Source organism: Ursus arctos, unplaced genomic scaffold, assembly GCF_023065955.2.
Source record: "Ursus arctos isolate Adak ecotype North America unplaced genomic scaffold, UrsArc2.0 scaffold_18, whole genome shotgun sequence".
Taxonomy (NCBI): domain Eukaryota; kingdom Metazoa; phylum Chordata; class Mammalia; order Carnivora; family Ursidae; genus Ursus; species Ursus arctos.
In genome coordinates this window covers 13,447,569-13,467,372 of record NW_026622852.1, presented here as the reverse complement: position 1 = coordinate 13,467,372, position 19,804 = coordinate 13,447,569, and the positions used below count along the sequence as shown (strand labels likewise).

The 19,804-nt window shown below is 43.5% G+C and overlaps 1 protein-coding gene across 1 annotated transcript in view; it reads left to right on the top strand.

The window, feature by feature from the left end:
* Positions 1–19,602, top strand: part of SLC24A2 (solute carrier family 24 member 2) — a 235,685-nt gene extending 216,083 nt beyond the window's left edge. Inside the window, exons 9-11 of the mRNA XM_026506459.4 lie at positions 6,194–6,283; positions 13,237–13,403; positions 18,963–19,602. Coding sequence (XP_026362244.3) covers positions 6,194–6,283; positions 13,237–13,403; positions 18,963–19,212 — 507 coding nt within the window. The 3' untranslated portion in view covers positions 19,213–19,602. The remainder of the gene's footprint in view (positions 1–6,193; positions 6,284–13,236; positions 13,404–18,962) is intronic.
* Positions 19,603–19,804: the final 202 nt, after the last annotated feature.

Here is a 19,804-nt window from a genome sequence, read left to right as displayed (position 1 = left end):
GTTTGGGCGGGACTCCTAGGGCAAGGGCTGGCAGTGCCAATCGTCTCTGTGATCTGAGCTCACAGGACAAGGACGCCGGTAGGGGAGATAGGAGCTCTGATCCAGCGACTCTTGGACAACACCCAGGACTCCACCATAGCAGTAATTACCCGGATCACGACAGCCGTGCTGGCTGACACTACAGTCCCCGGGGTTAGAGAGCAAGAAGCTGCAGCTGCATGATGCTGTCGTCTGTAATACTACGGACTGGTCATTCACTGTGCACAGGCCTCGAGAGCAGCCTCTGGGCCAGGGTAGCCAATGAGGCTTTTGCCCTTCACGCTGCCAACAGCCATCCCCGGGCTGGACCGGATTTTTTTTTTTTTTTCCTACATATGCTGTGTGTCCTCCCAAGCAAAAATGTGACTCTAAGAACATTTGGTTGTTTTAAAATTTCCTCAGCAAAATATTTATTGAGAACCTATTATGTGCCAAGCAGCAAGCTTGTGCCTGGAAAGACAGGTGAAGACACGGAACTCACAAATCCTATCTTTAAGGAGCTCTAAACTTAGAAGAAGACACGAGGCATATAACTATAGAGCAAGACTGCACACCATATCAGTGACAGGAGCTAGATTCGACCAGGAGTCTGGCTCCATAAGCATTCTCATTCTACCACACTGATGACACTGGTTTCCCCCCCACATAACTCATGGGCTGTGCAACCTTGAGAAAGTCACTTCTCAACGTTGGACCTCACTTTTCCTCCTCTGTGAAGTACAGGGAGGGGAGATCTCTAGATTCCCTGCTGGCCATGACATCTGTGATGAAGGAAAGCATGAAGAGGGAACCCTCGCCACAGCACTGCAAATTTAAAGGGACCATGCCTCCCAGTTTGCCCGGGGTAGCCCCAGTTTAATCTCAAAGCATGCTGGTTTGACAGATGCCCTATACGGCCATTCTTTGCGTATACAAAACGCCAAATGAAAGAAACCATGCCAGTTGATACAAAAGCCCATAAGTGGCTTCTTGATCGTGCGTAGCACAGAAGAGTTTCAGCTTTGATCTCGTATCAGTGATCATTTGCTGTGTAACACACCAGCCCAAAACTTAGTGGCTAAAAAAAGGAAGCAATTTTTTAGTCCAGAATTCTTTGAATGGACCATTTGTTCTGGGCTCAGCTGGACAGTTCTGCTCACCTATCTGGCTGAGGGCTTGTTGGCATAGGAGTATGTCAGCAGGAAAAGCTCATCTCGGCCCCACACGGTCCCTGAGCCTTAAGTAGGCTAGCCGGAGCGGACTCACGTGATGGCCAAGTTCCAAGGGCAGCAAGAATGAAAGCAGCTGCAAAGCCTCTTGAGATCTAGTTTGGAATCTGCATGCTGTCACTTCTGCCATATTCTGCTGGTCCAAGGAAGTCATAAGGCCAGCCCAGATTCAAAGGATGGGGAAGCAGACCTCGCCTCTTGTTAAGAAGAACTGGGAAGTGCTGCGGCCATGTTGGCAGTCTACCACAGCCTGCATGCACTACCACAAAGGCCTCCTGAAAAATATCAAGGGAGAAGAAAAAGAGAGGAGAAAATTATTAATTAATAAACATTTGCTCCTCCGGAAGGCCTGGCAGCTCTGTTTCCGCAGTAGTTTTTGAATTACCCATGGAGATGAACGTTCCAAACCCTGACAGTAATTACGAGGAAAACATGATTTTTTAGTATCCATCCAGATTCAGGGTAAACAGTACTCCCACTTGTTTTTATTTCCACTTCATTTATATGCAAATTATATGACAGTGTTTGTTGGATTATACACACTTCCAGCTCAGATTAATTCACTTTTATCGTTTTCTTAAAATAATGGCTTTGGTTTAAAAGCAAAAGAACTAACATACAAACCTTAATGGGGAGCATGTCTTTGGTAAACATGGACAATCATAAAGGAGATAGAGACCCCCGAAGTTATATTCTCTCCTGACTTAGGGTGGGTACTCTTACAAAACAGGAATGTATCTAAACGCATCTAAACGTGACCATTTGAACTGGGAAGGTGCCTCAGAAGTCAGCTCTGTTTTCACAGCTGATACCAGCCATTGAGTCATTCACCAAGTGCTTATTGTGTCTGTGTGCCGAGCACAGTTCTAGCAAGAAGGAAGTGATTGAGACCCAGAGAGGTTTAGTGACTTGTCCAAGCGCACCCAGCAAGAAAGAGGCAAAGCCACGACCCTCAGCCAGGTACACCTCTCTGAACTCCAGTTTCCTTGTTTCTTAAAAACCAAAACAAGGGGAACATCATCTATTATCTGAGCACTTATTATGTGCCGGGCACTTTGGTAGACACTTTACAGACCCAAAATCCCCAGAACAATTAGATGTTGTTATCCCCCCCCCCCATTTTACAGGTGAAAAAACTGAGGCTTAGAAGATGAAAGGATTTGTCTCAAGTCACATCACTGGTAATCGGTGAGCAGGGATTTCAATACCGATCATATTCATCCAGAGAATGCACTTTTAATCTTTAATAGGATTGTGGGGGAACTGCTTTTAGACATGTATGCCCCCAAACCTTGCATAAAATAGATGCTCAGTGAGTATTTGTCAAGTTTAAACCAGTAAGGATATGGCCAATTTGTGCAACAAGCTAATGTCCAGAAATGTTTTCCAAGCCAAGAGAGTATCACGCTGATGTACTAAAAGCTTCTAATGAGAACATTAGCTGTCAATTATACACGTAAACCATTACATTGGGAACAAAATGGCCGGCACATGGACGCAATTTGCTTTTTGCTAATTAGTAGGAGGTCCATCCCAGCAGATGTTAGGAAGAGCCACCATTATTAACCAAAAATTGACATGTCAGACCTTGGCTTCAGGGGCTATTTCCTTCCTTCCAGTGAGACTGGTAACGAAATAATTGCACAAATCCGACTGGGCAGCATGTCTGGAATGAGACCATAGAGTCCAAATTAGGGGAGTCATTCAGAAAAAAACGAAAGAAGAAGGAATTACCTGGGTTGTGAGATTGGAAAGGATAAGGTAGTTGGACAGTTGGGAGACATTCAGCTGACCTGCCGATGCATAAAGGGTTGATGCTTCCCAATCAGGGACAATGTGGGAGGTGGGATGAGGCAGATGGCCATTCAGCTGGAATGCTAGCCTCTGTCTCCCCGATGCTCCTTATATCTTCTGACATTCGGAGCACAGGCTAGTATTACAATGATCATCATTATGTCTATAGCTGGGCATATTTTGAGCCTTGTTGGCCCTGTTTTCTCTAAGAACAAATCGGTATGACCTAAATATTGGCATACATGCTGGATAGTCAGACAGACCTAGGTTTGAATTTCAGGTCTAGTTCAAGACTTGGGTACAGAGTAGGTACCCGGCCTTTACCTACCCCTAGTTTATGATGAAGACCTGGAAACTCACAAATAAAAATTATCTTTTAATTTCTTTTCACTGAGTCCCTAATACAATACTAGGTACACATAGATGTCCACTAATTACTAATTGGCCTCTTGATCAAGAATCACAAGCATCATTGAGAGAGGTTTTCATTAGCATGTTGATGTGAACTTGGTTCCTTTACATCCTTAGTCTGACTCCTTAGTTTCGACCTTTGGATTAGGAATGTTCTATGGTTCAGGGATGATGTTTTTCAGATGAGAAATATGTTCAAATAATTGGATTCTGACTTGTCACATCACATCAATCCACAGACGTGCAAAGGCATAATAAATTAAAGAATAATTATATATTTAATGAATGATCTAAGCTGCAGAATGAGCAACCTATGAAATGAGGACTCTCCCAAGATCTCCAGCACATACACCGTACCATAAAGTAGGGAGATGGTACTCCATTCCCTCCCTCCCAGGTTGCTCAGAATCAAGTTCACGACCTGCTGGCTGCTCCAATCTCATGTGCGGCCCCACATCACAAGAAAGGCCTTTTCCTTCCCTGCGACGGAGCCTGGCCATAGGAGATGAAACTCTCCTCCCTCTTAGGGTCCTGAAACAGTGACTTGTGACCAGAGGAAAAGAATGGGGACTCCAATTAGCTAAACCCATGTCTGGGAAACTTGCTTTCTTAGCTCTGGCGATTCCAAGACCTGGGGAATCTGGTCTCCAAAATCCAGCTGAATCCTCAGCTTTAAAGGAATTCGCCCTCAGAAGTGAATGTCTCAACATACACTTCGAAAAATGGATTACTTTTTTTTCCCCCCACAACTGACTAAAGTGCTCAGGCCCCCAGGAGGGTCCTGAGTCTTTAGTCAAAATTCTTTTCCTCCTTCTCACTGTGGCCTGATGTCTCCCCCGATTTAATCAAGCCCACGGGTCTTGCAAACACTGCAGCTAACAAATAGCCCCAAAAAGACAGCACTCTCTAATTTAACAGAACGGTACGTGCGATCATAAAAACATATATTGAAAACTCAAAATTAGTAAAGAGAATGTACGCCTGGTTTGGGGCGATAGAGACTGTGTTCGTTATTATTACAGATATTCAAAAGATGACTAGTTACGAGTTTGCACCTCTTAATGAAGCTCTCAAAAGCCATGACAAAAAGCATTCTGTGTGGGGCGCCTGGGTGGCGCAGTCGTTAAGCGTCTGCCTTCGGCTTAGGGCGTGATCCCAGCATTCTGGGATCGAGCCCCACATCAGGCTCCTCCAATGGGAGCCTGCTTCTTCCTCTCCCACTCCCCCTGCCTGTGTTCCCTCTCTCGCTGGCTGTCTCTCTCTGTCAAATAAATAAATAAAATCTTTAAAAAAAAAAAAAAAGCATTCTGTGTGACCGCCCAAGGTCGACTTTTTAGACAATTGAGATAGCTTTCATCCGAGTCAACTCCAGGATTCACTTCTCTGGACAAAATTGGATGGCATTATCAAAGCAAAAAATGAGATTGTTTCTCATAGTGGAAGCTTTGAGATAAAAAGTGTTTGGTAGTAATAGGTGAGAGGCTGAGGGCATTCTGCTGAGCATGTTTTAAAGAGCCCCAATTTTGCAAAAAAAAAAAAAAAAAAGCTATCAACAAAACACCACTACAATCCACTGCAAGCCTGGTCCCTCTGTAGTGAGGTCGGGTAAGAAACACTACATTCTGAGTGTCTGATTTTGGCTAACATTTGAAAGAAACTAAAAGTGTTCACACTGAGCGCTGAGTAATGCATAGAATTGGTGCATCATTGCATTGCACACCTGACACTAATCTGACACTGTTCATTATAGTTGGATTTTAAAAATAGAAAGTGTCGGGGTGCCTGGGTGGCACAGCGGTTGAGCGTCTGCCTTCGGCTCAGGGCGTGATCCGGGCATTCTGGGATCGAGCCCCACGTCAGGCTCCTCCGCTATGAGCCTGCTTCTTCCTCTCCCACTCCCCCTGCTTGTGTTCCCTCTCTCGCTGGCTGTCTCTATCTCTGTCAAGTAAATAAATAAATATTAAAAAAAAAAAATAGAAAGTGTTCACACTGTAAGCCTGAGATTGCACAAAGGCCAGTGCTCAAAGAAGAAATAGACATTATTATGTCAGGGGGAGAACAGGAAAGAAAACTGTCCCAAGATCATCTACTCTGCCCCCCTCTGTAGGAAGCAGTGCACTAGGCCTCTGTCTAATCTATTCTACAAGAGTGGGTCAAATGTCCTGAAGGGCAGCTGTCCTATAGAAACTATAGAAACTATGGTGATGGCTTCTTCCGTGTGGCCTCTCCCAGTGATTTGTGGGGGAGTAAGAGGAACCTGTTTTGGAACCTACTGATCCTTCTTGTTAAAAGCAATTAATCACCTACGTTTTCTGGCCAGTGGACTGCTAGGATGCATGGGGTGAAGCAATAGAAACTGTTTCTGATGAACTTGAGCAGAAGGGAATAGGAGAAGGAGGAAGGCTATGGGGTGGTCAAGAGACTGAGGGCCAGGCTGAGAAACCAGGTGTCGTGGGAAGGGCAGGGGGCATCCAAGCAGCCAGCAGCAGGAACGGACATTCTCTTCAAGAGACTTCCATCTCAGGAACTAGCTTGGTGATGATTTGGCTCCAACCAACATTCCCAAGAGAGAATCTTCTGCCCTGGCTTGAATGCGGGTAGGCAGGGCCTTTCAATTGCTGAGCCTACAAAGATGGAAGGCAATGGGGAGGAGTAGCAGCATTGGTGGATTTAGCTTGGGTCTCTCAGGTCCACCTCATGGATGGCGCTGACGCTCTCGTCTCTTCCTGGTTCTCTTTCAGTCGTCAAGAAAGTTTTTTCCCATCACGTTCTTTGGCTCCATCACCTGGATCGCTGTATTCTCTTACTTGATGGTCTGGTGGGCACACCAGGTAAGACCTTGAGAGGAACACCCATCTGCCTGGTTCTGCTCATGGTTGCCAAAGGGTTCGTTGATGTGTCTGCTTTGGGAAAAAGTCAGAATAATATTGTGTCCGAAAAGACAAGGTACATATTCCAGGACTAAAGGATGTTACCCCCACTGAACTTCCCCATGCCTCCTGGCCTTTTCCTGTGGCAGGGAGTCCAGTCAGCATAACTCTGGACATCCGTGTGGAGGAGGTCACCCCAACACTTCTTGCCCTCTGTAGCCTGAATCCAAGCCTCCCCTGCTCTAGGAGGAATGTCGAGGTTTTGCCCACTCCAGGAGTGGGCCGCCACTCACCGCAAGCTCTCGCCAGCCTTTCACACTGGCTCGAGGAAGAGAAGTGGAGACAAAGTAGTCCCCTTCCTTGAACCTCAGTTTGCTGTAATGATGATGTATTTTACTTTTAACTCAGTGCCAGTCCTAGTGGCTGTCACAAGAATAAACTCCCAGGAATTATTTGTTGTAACACATGGATGAAAGAATGAAATGCAAACATTTCACGTTCTCATAGATAATAGTGGTAACCATTACTGGTTGATTGCTAGGATAACTCACATCACTTTGTCCTCGTGATCTTGACAGTCACCCTGTACGGAGGCACAAAGCCCATGAAGGAGGTGCTATTATTATCCACAGTTACAGAAAAAGAGTTAGACTTTGAGCTAATAATAAAATTGCTCAGGATTATATAGGTTTAAATATCAGAACTGAGATCGTAACCCAAGTCTCTGAAACTCTGGAACCTGTGTTTTTATCCTCTATTATCAACAGTCCTAAAATACACATCATATACATCTGAAAAAGCACTTCTACCAGGATAGATATAGATACAGATCTTATAAGATAGATATATACCTTAAGCTCAATAATAGAAAGGCAAGGGGCACCAGACCGGCTCATGGGCAGAGCATGCAACTCATCATCTCAGGGTCATGAGTTCAAGGCCCACTTTGGGCCCATCCTAATGTTTAAGATGGATAAAAGATTTGAATAGATAGTTCACCAAAGATATGCAAATAGATAATAAGCACAAGAAAAGAAGCTCAGCATCATTATTCACTAGAGAAATGCAAATCAACACCACAATGAGATGCCACTTGACTCTCACTTAGCATGGATATAATAACAAGCATTGGGGAGGATGTAGAGAAATTGGAACTTTTATTTATTGATGGTAAGAATATAAAGTAACGCAGCCACTTTAGAAAACAGTTTGGCAGGCCACAAAATGTTAAGCACAGAGTTACCATATGATCCAGTGATTCCGCTACCTGTATACCCAAGAGAAATGAAAACATCCACACAAAAATTTATATACACATGTTCACGGGGGTATTATTCGTAATCGCCAAATGTTCATCAGCCAATGAGTGGATACACAAAATGTGGTCTATCCATACAATAGAATACTATTCCACAATAAAAAGGAACAAGGTATTGGTACACGCTACATGTGAATGGACCTTTAAAATATTATGCTAAATGAAAAAGACAGTCACAAACAATCACATGCTGGAATGATTCCATTGATATGAAATGTGAAAAATAGGCAAATCTGTAGAGACAGAAAGTTAATGGTTGCCTAGGGTTGGGGAGGTTGGAGGGAATGGGGAACGACTGCAAAAGGGTACAGGGTTTTTTCCTGGGACAATAAAAAGCTCTAAATTTAAATTAAAGCTCTAAAATTAAATTAGCTCTATAAGTCTATAAATATGCTAAAATATTGAATTATATATACGGTTTAAGTAAGTGCATTTTATGGTATGTAAATTCTATGTCGAGAGAGAGTTGTTTAAAAATAAACATAAGGGGCTCCTGGGTGGCTCAGCTGGCTAAGCGTCCAACCCTTGATTGCAGCTCCCGTCACAATCTCAGGGTTGTGAGATGGAGCCCCGTGTCAGGCTCTGCACTGGGTGTGGAGCCTGCTTGAGATTCTCCCTCTCCCTCTGCGCCTCCCCTCCACTGCCCCACTTGCATACACGCGCTCTTTCTGTCTCTCTGAAGAAATAAACATGAGATACCACTTCACAACCACTAGGACGCCTATATTCAAAAAACCCAGACATGTTGATGAGGATGTAGAGAAACAGGACTGCATACATTTACCAAAACTCCTAGAACGATACACTTTTTTAAAGGGTGAGTTTTACTGGATATAAAATTATACTTTGCTGTATGTAAATCACACCGTAATTTTTTTAAAGAAAAAGAACATATAACATCGTTGAAAAAATCCACTGGAAATGTCAGTTAGTATAGCCAGTATTATTCTTACAAGGTACTTTATGTTATTCCTATCCTATTATTTTATGATGTTTGACTTCAGATTATTCTTCCTGGATATTAACAAACAATTGCTGACCCACTGAAGAAGCTCTGCTTGCCCCAAAGTCATGATTTTCCACAGTCATTTGCTATCAATACCACCCAGAAATCATTGCAGAAGATAAGCTGCTTCTCAGCCTCCAGGTTTCCAGGACTGTTTGCCATTTATAACATGTAATGATTTTTCTTTTTTTTTTTTTAAAGATTTTATTTATTTATTTGACAGAAATAGAGACAGCCAGCAAGGGAGGGAACACAAGCAGGGGGAGTGGGACAGGAAGAAGCAGGCTCATAGCGGAAGAGCCTGATGTGGGGCTCGATCCCATAACGCCGGGATCACGCCCTGAGCCGAAGGCAGACGCTTAACCGCTGTGCCACCCAGGCGCCCCATGTAATGATTTTTCTTAATAATTATTTTTATTCTTAAAAAAATAATTTCTATTCTTTTTAATTCTTTCATGTACTGATAAAAAAAAAAGTGGTGGATTTTTTTTTTCTCACTTGTTTTCTAGTGATTTCTCTTTAGCCATTCTAGAAAACATCATCCTCTACACTTTCATATTTTTCTGTCCTTTTTAATGATTATCTTAATTCCATACTCTTACTTCCTTTTCATTCTCTTGTAGAAAAATTCAAACGTAGGGGCGCATGGGTGGCTCAGTCGTTCAGCGTCTGCCTTCAGCTCAGGGCGTGATCCCAGCGTTCTGGGATCGAGCCCCGCATCAGGCTCCTCCGCTGGGAGCCTGCTTCTTCCTCTCCCACTCCCCCTGCTTGTGTTCCCTCTCTCACTGGCTGTCTCTCTCTCTCTCTCAAATGAATAAATAAAATCTTAAAAAAAAAAAAAGAAAAATTCAAACGCAATGCCTAGAACAATAATAACTACCAAAAAGCCCGGGAATATAAAGTGCATAAAGAGAAACCTTACTTTCTAGTAATGAATGAGAAGCTTCCTTTTCTCTTCTATAGAAATGCTCTTCTAAGACATCCAGACAGCTGATCAAAATAGCAGTTTACGTTCTAAGAAGTCTAGCTCTAATTCTGCTTCTTATACTTTTGAGCTATAAAAGCCAGAAAGATAACAAATGTACCATTTAGTGCTCAACCGTTTTGTTATCCACAGTCTTACCAACAATAAATGCTATTTAATATCATTATTTAGCTACTGTTTGGCCAAAAATAAATGCCCTTTCCATAAAATGCTTTATGCATACTTTCCTTTAGTTTTTGTTACCTTTTATTGTTTTTGCATCATGAAATTAGTAAATTTCTTGGGTGATGAGAACATATGGTTAAAATCCATCCTGCATCGAATAGGAGCAGTTAACTCTAAGAGTCCGATACAACCTTGTGTCTCATTTCGCAATATGACATTTTTACAGTTCCTCCTTAAGCCAAGGCATGGAACTGCATCCTGCGATATTCGGAGCGGCACTGAATTTGGATTCTGAGTGGCCCCATCATCTACTTGCATTAGAAAACAAAGGAATTCCCCCCAAGAGAGGCTGACATCCTTTCTAGCTCTAACTTCTCTGATGCTGCCGATTTGATCAGCACTGTCCCATCCCTGTGCCTATCATCTTGCCGCTAACTCACCAAAAGCCAAATGCAGTGAAATGTTCTTCAAATGAGCTTAGGAAGACTCGTTCTCAATCAGCAGCAGTGTTTCTAGGAGCCGTACAAATTCACCAGGAGTTGGAGGCACAACAGAGAGTCGTCATCCTGGTGATGCCCCGCGTTAGAGGCTGACGCCTACTAAACCAGCTTCGGGCTCCGCTGCCAGCCCAGTGGCTGCCGTCTGCTAAGTTGGAGTGAGAAAGGAGTAGGGTCTGAGTTGGCACAGCTGATATTTATTGAATATTTATACCTGACACCGTGCTATTTGCTGTCTCATCATCACATATAATCATCACAACAGCTCTGAGAGTGGATATTATTATCCCCATTCTACAAATGAGGAAAACTGAGGCTCGGGGAAGTTGGCCACCATGTACTGGGAGTGGCAGGCTCAGATTGGCACCCAGGTCCCCCTGGATCCGAGCCATCCCTCTTAACACCACCACCAAACCACCCCTCTTCATTTTCTGCTTTTTTTTTTTTTTCTGTCTATAGAGCCATTCAAACTCTAAATATAAGTGTTGTTTTAGAATAGTTGCTGCTGTGGAACTCCCTCGAAGAATCAGCCTATTTATCGGGGATGACAGTCATTCAGTCAGCATCTTCAGAGTCTCTGAAAATGTTTCATTCCAAAGCTAACCCAAAAAATAGGTCATCAAGGAGAATAGGGCACTCCTATGCAGAACCCTTATTTAATTTTTTCTAGGAGAATCGGTGAAAAACATGCTAGTAAAATCACCTAAGTATGTAGATTGACTTATTTATTCAGCAAATAGGTATATTTGCTATACCTATTAATAATAAATAATAATAAACCGGGCTATATTCTGTGTATCAGGTAGACTACAGTGATCCAAGCAGGGATTCTGCTCACATGGACTTCCTTCCTTTCTTTTTTTTTTTTTTTTTAAGATTTCATTTGTTTATTTGAGGGGGGAGGGGAGGGAAGAGGCAGAGGGAGATGGAGAAGCAGACTCCCCACTGAGCAGGAAGAGCATCGGATCCCAGGACCCCGGGATCATGGCCTGAGCCAAAGGCAGATGCTTAACCGACTGAACCACCCAGGCGCCCCCACGGACTTCCTTTCTGATGGGGAACAGTGAATCTTTGCTCCATGAGGACAGCATAAGCTGGTTTAGCCAGCCAGGCTCTAGAGCAGACGTGACCATCAACACAAAAATAGCTCCCAACTATGCTTTTAAGTCAGTGGAAACAGAGCTATTACTTATAAATCACAAAAGGTATTTAGACATGAGTTTATTCTATTCCCTAAAGTCCTTTATTCTTTTTTTTTTTAAGATTTTATTTATTTATTTGACAGAGAGAGACAGCCAGCGAGAGAGGAAACACAGGCAGGGGGAGTGGGAGAGGAAGAAGCAGGCTCCCAGCGGAGGAGCCTGATGTGGGGCTCGATCCCAGAACGCCGGGATCACGCCCTGAGCCGAAGGCAGACGCTTAACGACTGAGCCACCCAGGCGCCCCTAAAATCCCTTATTCTTACATGCTACTCTGGCCCTTTGAATTTTTTTCTAAAAATGATGAATGTCATCAAGTAGGCTGTTGAAAACCAAATTGAAAGCATTATCTTGAAAGTTTTCAGAACTGCAGTTTGCCAACTCCAGAAAATACATAAAGCTTTTACAAGTCCCAAGAAGACTCTTTTAAAAAGTTGCTCAAGAGAATGGAGAGCCTCCATCTGCAGCTAGACCAACTGTCAAAATAGACTTCATCAGAGTTAAAGGGCAAAGACCAAAATAAAACATAATAACCATCCCCCATTGCTTTTCAGTAATGTTTTCCATTTGCGAAGGGCTTTTCTGCAAATGATCTTTTTAGTCCTCCCAGCCACCTTTTAAGGGTATTATCATCCCCACTTTAAGGATAAGAAAGCAAGGATCAAAGACTTTACACAATTGGTTAACTGAACAGTAGGTCAAGTTCTTAATAAATGCCGGAGCCAGACCTTGGACTTGTGATTCCCTAACTGCTGGTTTCTCCACAGCTGCCGTGCTGATTTACAGTCATGTATTACCAAACCCCAAACCCCCCCGAATCAGTTTCCTATGGAAACAGTAGTCTAAAAGTCTTTAAGAGTAGGTTACAGACACTAGGAGATGGCAGAGAAAAAATGGGAACACTAGGTGTCCATCCTTAACCTGCCATTATTAATCCAGAGGCAAAGCCGCAACAGGATTTGGTTCCATTGTCAGGCACTGGCCGCTGGAGCCAATGGCCAGTTGGCTTTTAAAACTCCCTTCTGGGGTTGCCTGGGTGGCACAGCGGTTAAGCGTCTGCCTTCGGCTCAGGGCGTGATCCCGGCGTTCTGGGATCGAGCCCCACATCAGGCTCTTCCGCTATGAGCCTGCTTCTTCCTCTCCCACTCCCCCTGCTTGTGTTCCCTCTCTCGCTGGCTGTTTCTATCTCTGTCAAATAAATAAATAAATAAATAAAATCTTTAAAAAAAAAAAAAAAACTCCCTTCTGCCTCCTTGCCCAGTCTTAACAGACATCCTATAGAAACTGCATTCAAGCCCCTATAGCTCTTTCCTGAGACTCTTGTGAACATTCCCGATCTCTTGGGTCTGAATATGATTAACGTATGAACTCCTCCACGGCAGTGACTATGGCTAACTCTTATCATCTCAGCCCCCCCAGAGTGGAGGGATTATTTTAAAGGGGGTTGTGGGGCACCTGGGTGGCACAGTCAGTTCAGCATCTGACTCTTGGTTTCTTTTGGCTCGGGTTGTGATCTCAGGGTTGTGAGATCGAGCCCCGCGTCAGGCTCCATGCTCAGTGGGGAGTCTGCTTGCGATTCTCTCTCCCTCTCCCTGTCCTTCCCACTTATGCACGTGCTCTCACGTTCTCTCTCTCTCTCAAATAAATAAATAAATCTTTTTTTAAAGAAAGGGAGTTGCATGAAAATGTTTATGTTGGTTTTGTGACTTCAAACACTCATATGTGTCCCTGTCATTACTTTTAGGTTGGAGAGACAATTGGCATTAGTGAAGAGATTATGGGTCTGACCATCTTGGCTGCTGGGACCTCCATCCCTGATCTTATCACCAGTGTCATAGTGGCCCGGAAGGGGCTCGGGGACATGGCTGTGTCCAGCTCTGTTGGAAGCAACATATTTGACATCACTGTAGGGTGAGTAGAGACAGTTCCGTGAAGGTGCACACGTCAGTTCTATCACTGTCTTTGTCTTCTGAGAGGCTGCGAAGACACGACCAGGATCTCTGAGTCCAAAATTAACTGGTATCAATAGAAAGTAAACACTGGGAGTACCAGTCAATTTCACTGACTCCATTTTTCATTTCCAGAGAACTTAAGGAAGAATAATAAGTTATCCCTAGATAGGCAGAAACGCATGCCTGCACACGGAGTGACTATTGTAGAAAAAACTTTAAGAATTTTGCTTATATAATGGCATGGGCTACACGTTAAGAATATTCAGTATTCAGGTATGATGGAGATGCTGTATAGTTTTCCTGTATTTTTTCCATATTCTAATTCTAATTAAAGTCCCCACCAGCCTCGGGTGAGATTTTGGATCATAAAACAGATTGGAACAAACATAGGCCCAGCAAAAATATCCCATCTCCTTCCTTGGAAAGGGCTGGCAGGTTTGGTGTCATTTACGTATGCTGGTAAAGATATTCTAGGCTTTTTGAAAGTCAGAAGATGAGATCTATTCTTACAGTGAAGCAAACTGGAGTTCTCAATATGAATAATCTCTAAAGTGGATCAGACTGGGGTGGGATGCTATTGTTTCTGTCATTTCATTTAACTTGCCAGAAGTAAAAGTAGTCTGGTAAAGAACCCTGAATGAGAACCCCTGAGAAAGTAAGACATGGGATGTGATCCTTCTGTTCCCAGAACTGAGCTCTTGACACTTGAATTTAGAAACTCACTAAAATGGATCTACTTTCACATCGAACATCTTGAATGTTATTCTCTCTTATACCTTCGCATTACCTGTGTTTTCTCATTCAGTGTCTGCTTTGTGGAGATTTTTTTTTTTTAAAGATTTTATTTATTTATTTGACAGAGATAGAGACAGCCAGCGAGAGAGGGAACACAAGCAGGGGGAGTGGGAGAGGAAGAAGCAGGCTCATAGCGGAGGAGCCTGATGTGGGGCTCGATCCCAGAACGCCGGGATCACGCCCTGAGCCGAAGGCAGACGCTTAACCGCTGTGCCACCCAGGCGCCCCTGCTTTGTGGAGATTTTTATCCATTTAAGCCACACAACGATCCTATGACATCTGTGTTATGATCCCCATTTTTCAGATAAGGAAACTGAAGGGCGCAGAGTTCACAAAACTAGGAAATGAGCTAGCTGGGGTTTGGCCAGAGTCTGCACTCTCCACCACAACACTGCATAAAACCCTGCCCTGAGCTCCCACCGTCTTAACCACCTTTGAATTCCAAAGGTTCCGTCTCCTGCCATATTTCCTTCCTTCGCAGGCCCCTCTCACTCAAGACTCCTCCCTGCTTTTCTGTCTGGAAAACTCCAACTTCCACTACCACTGTCAAAGCCCAGCTTCCCTGATACCCTTGGGCCTGACCGGGGGCTCTTGCTCCTGGGTCCTCGCTGCAGATCATACTCTTTTTTTTTTTTTTAAAGATTTTATTTATTTATTTGACAGAGAGAGAGACAGCCAGCGAGAGAGGGAACACAAGCAGGGGGAGTGGGAGAGGAAGAAGCAGGCTCATAGCGGAGGAGCCTGATGTGGGGCTCGATCCCATAACGCCGGGATCACGCCCTGAGCCGAAGGCAGACGCTTAACCGCTGTGCCACCCAGGCGCCCCTGCAGATCATACTCTTGCATGGCCATGTTTATCAGTCTGCGCACTAGACTGTGAACCGCTCGAGAGCAACAGCTCCCCGAAGCCTCATACATGCCTAATGCATGGTGGCGCATTGACCAATGTTTGCAGACGGAATGAATGAATGTAGGAATGAATGAATGCCCTAAAAGGTACATGTTTTAAAGGAAGGGTGTCTCTCGCAGAAACAGTATTTCTCGGTTGTACTGCCTACGCGTTTAGAATAGTTTTCACGGTCAATCTCCTGTAAAAAGGAAAATAAAATATGCTATAGCATAAAGAGAGAAAATCCTACAAGTTGGGAAAAATTATAAGACCTACTTGTCCTGTTTTTGAAAAATAAATATTCTAGGGAATTGCAAGATGCTTTTTGTTCACTGTTCTTACATCGTGTATATATATTGTAACAAGTTAAATGAAAGTTTAGAGAAAAATAACCCCTAACCCTCCAACCCAAAAGCCACATTTAATTTTTGTATGTTCTCTTCCAAATATTTCACGAAGTTTTCTTCATGAATATTCAGTTTTGTCCTTTTGGAGGGCTTTTATTTTTCCATTTTAAAGCCATTTATGCCTGGCACAATGTAGGTATCTATTAGTTAGTAAATCAACTATTTTTCCAAGTTTCTTTATAGCTCTCATAATTAACAGTTTATCACTTCAAAATATTTCATCCTGTGGCTTTTCAGTTTAGCCACATTTTTTTTTCCAATTTTTGGCAATTATGGGTGCATCACTGGAGACCTTTATGCAGAAAACCTCCTCTTTTATTTTTATTAGGATAAATTCCGTCAAGAAATATTAATGAATTAAAGATTATGAGCATTTTAAGGGCTATTGATGTATATTTCAAAAAGAGTTTATACCAATTGATGAACTTTTAAGCAGCATATTAAGTATAAAAGGTATTTCATAGTCTTGCTGGCATTTTCCTTTTGCTTATAATATTAACCATACTCATGGTAAAAGATTTAGAAAATACATACAAAGCATAAATAAAAATCAAGGATAATCCACCATCCTGTTTTAGTTCATATATAGTTTACATTATTGAAATTGAAATTGAATTGAAAATTGCTATTTTTATGTGCATCCTTCATTTTAACTATAGAATTACATCAAGAGTATTTGCCTATATCATTATAAGCTTATGATTTTTAATGGCCACATAACATTACCTTGACTTAGTAGTTTGCTACTTAACTAGCTTTTTCTTATTAGAGTTTAAGGTATCCCCAATTTTTCAGTACTCAAAGTAATACTGAAATGATCATTTTTCTGAATAATTATATTTGCAAGTAATATATATATTTCAAATATATATATATTTCATATATATATGTATATATATATACACATATATATATTCTTTTTTGTTTACTTGAGGGAGAGTGAGTGAGCGAGCGTGGGCAGGGAAGGGGTAGAGGAAGAGGGGGAGAGAGAGAAAGGAAATCCCAAGTAGGCGCCACACACAGAACAGAGCCGGATCTGGGGCTCGATCTCACAACCCTGAGATCATGACCCCAGCCGAAATCAAGAGTTGGATGTTGATTCGATTGAGCCACCCAGGTGCCCCAACATTTCAAATATTTCTTATGTTTGATCCCTGACAAGAGAAGTGATAGATCAAAAGGCATGAAAAAACATAATTTTTCCTGCAAAGGGTTTTTACCTATTTGTAGTGCCATCAAGGTCAACTTCACCAGAATCGGATGTGCGTGTGCACATATGCACGTCTAGCTTAACAGTGGTTTTGGTCTTTTTCTTCCTAAGAGACAGAAGTGTGGAAAAAGAGCTCCCCGTTACCAGTCCCTAGTGGAGGTTTTCATGTTTGTACCATCTCCTCTCCAGCACTTCACCCCAACACACCCACATACACACCCCACTCCCTCTTTTCCTCACTTATCATTACCCAAGGCAGGATGCCAGGGCTGCCCCCTCTTGCTGAAAGCTGGAATTGCACCTCGTGCCCTGAGAGGGCCTGTGGAACCCGTCCCCTCCTGACGTGGTGCAGGAAGTCAGCGCCTCCCAGCCAAGCTCTAGTAAGCAAAACGCCTGTGTTGACCGCCATGAGGCAGTTGTACCAATCTCTTCAGCTTGGCCCAGGTTAAATATATACCCAGATGGGGCCTGCAGGTGCCAGGCCCTGGGTATTCAAAGATGCATAACTCATGGGCTCTGCCTCCACCTGCTGCCTCTAGCAGCAGAGACCAGATGTGTAAACTCACTACCCCTTTCACCTCATTATTTCTCTCAAGCTATTTGCTTTTCCTTTGGAGAACTTTGTGCTTCAAAAGAGCACCTCTTCGGGGCGCCTGGGTAGTGCAGTTGTTAAGCGTCTGCCTTCGGCTCAGGGCGTGATCCTGGCGTTCCAGGATCGAGTCCCATATCGGGCTCCTCCACTGGGAGCCTGCTTCTTCCTCTCCCACTCCCCTGCTGTGTTCCCTCTCTCGCTGGCTGTCTCTCTGTCACATAAATAAATAAATAAATCTTTAGGAAAAAAAAAAAAAGAGCACCTCTTCTTCCATTTCTCTGAGGTCAGGCCAAAACTGAATCTCCCTTAGCCAAAGGCTAAAATCCTGCAGAAGCCTCATCCAGCTGGGCAGCTGGGTCCATGTTTCCCCAGCCAACGTTCCATTATTAGGCTCAGTGGTAGAACTGTGTCTCACCCAGCGGCTTGGAGATGCGCAGGCCACGTGGGTCACGTGTTGTCGGCCATTTTCCTCTCGCTCGCAGTCCTAACTCACTCCCAGGGTGCACTTGACAGCATTCTGATGTCTTCCGGAGTCGTCACTCCGGATAGAAAGCAAAAGATGTTACCAGATTTTTAAAAGTCAAAAGCAAAGGGAGAGAACAGGTATAAAAATACATAATGAAGTTTTTAAAAATCACATCACAAATGTAAGATACTGTCTCCCTCGAATTTTCCAGGAAGACCAATTTTTAGTTAAAAGGCTCTCCCATATTTTCCAAAATAAATCTCAGACAGCTATATTATATCATGTATCATTTATTTTTACTGGCTGGTAGATTGTTAATTAAGTCATTGCTATTCTTTTCTCCATTCCTAAAAATAATGTTGCCATTTTCACCACTGATTTCTACGCCTTTTCTCCATTTGTCTGCTCCTTCTCCTGCCCTGTACGAATCTTCCAGTTCACTTTTTTAGCGTAAGAAGGAAACACACAATTATTTCCAATCACATTCAGAAATCACCTGCGGTGGTTATACTAGTCTTTTGGAGTGCGAGGGTGGCTCAGTCGGATAGTTGTCTGACTCCTGGTTTGGACTCAGGTCATGATCTCAGTGTCGTGGAATCAAACCCCATGCTGGGCTCCATCCTTAAGATTCCCTCTCCCTCTCTGCCCCTCCCCCACTTATGTGCTCACTCTCTCTTTCTCTAAAAATAAATAAATAGGGGTACCTGAGTGGCACAGTGGGTTAAGTGTGGGACCCTTGGTTTCGGCTCAGGTCGTGATCTCAGAGTCCTGAGATCGAGCCCCACAGTCAGTGCGTAGTCTGCTTAAGACTCTCTCTCCCCCTCCCTCTGCCCCTCCCCCCTAAAATAAATCAAACTTTAAATAAATAAAAAAATGTTTTTAAATTATAAATAAATAAATAAAATCGTCTGCAGTGGTCACAGCTTTGATCTTACTCGACCGTAGAACAAATTCTCTCTTCTCCCTAATTCAATCAAGGAAATAGATAAAGGTTTTTGATGTTCACCTGACTTCCTTATGTGATTTCCTGGGCCGACCTCACGCAAGTCATAGTGAACCTAACCCGACACCCTCTTCAGATGATAGACTCCAAGAAGCTGACGCTATGCCACAGGCCTTCCTCAACATGTCTGACGCCTCCCCCGTCTATCCCTCACAGGCTCCCACTGCCCTGGCTCCTATACACCATCATTCACAGGTTCCAACCTGTGGCTGTCAGCAGCAATGGCCTCTTCTGTGCCATCGTCCTCCTCTTCATCATGCTGCTCTTCGTCATCCTCTCCATTGCGCTCTGCAAATGGCGGATGAACAAAGTGCTGGGCCTCATCATGTTCGGCCTCTACTTTGTGTTCCTGGTGGTCAGTGTCCTCCTCGAAGACAGAATTCTGGTGTGCCCTGTCTCCATCTAGTAGGAAAAGCCATATCTGGAACTCACAGCATGGATGGTCCCTCCCTGCCCCGGGTTCTAGGCTCCTTGACCTCTCCAGAAGAGGCAGCTGGCACACAGCCATGGGCACTTCACAGCGTCCCTCCTTGGCGGATTGGAGGATGGATGGATTTACGCTGGCCCCACTCATTTCACGAGCTGCTGCCAACCTTGCCTGCTGGAACAGCTTCCTGCGAGAGACCATGCAAGAACCGCCCACGTGGGGCTTCTCTCCATTCACCACTGACGGGTACTCCTCGCTGGTCGGAGGTACAGTCATTGTAATGATGCAAACAATGACAGAGGCTCTCTCTATATACACGTACGAAATATACAAATTATAAATAGATGCACATGAACACACCCCTGCCTGTTCCTGTGTTATACCTCTCCTTTCATTCCTATAGAGTAATACATACCTGTATACGAACACAAAGAAAGAAAAATTTTATGTATATATATATACATATATATATATAAAATCATCACATATATATATATATAAATACAAATGCATCTTTTCAGGGATAGCTCCAGTATATTTATAGCACCTATTTGAAGAGGGGCATCAACCT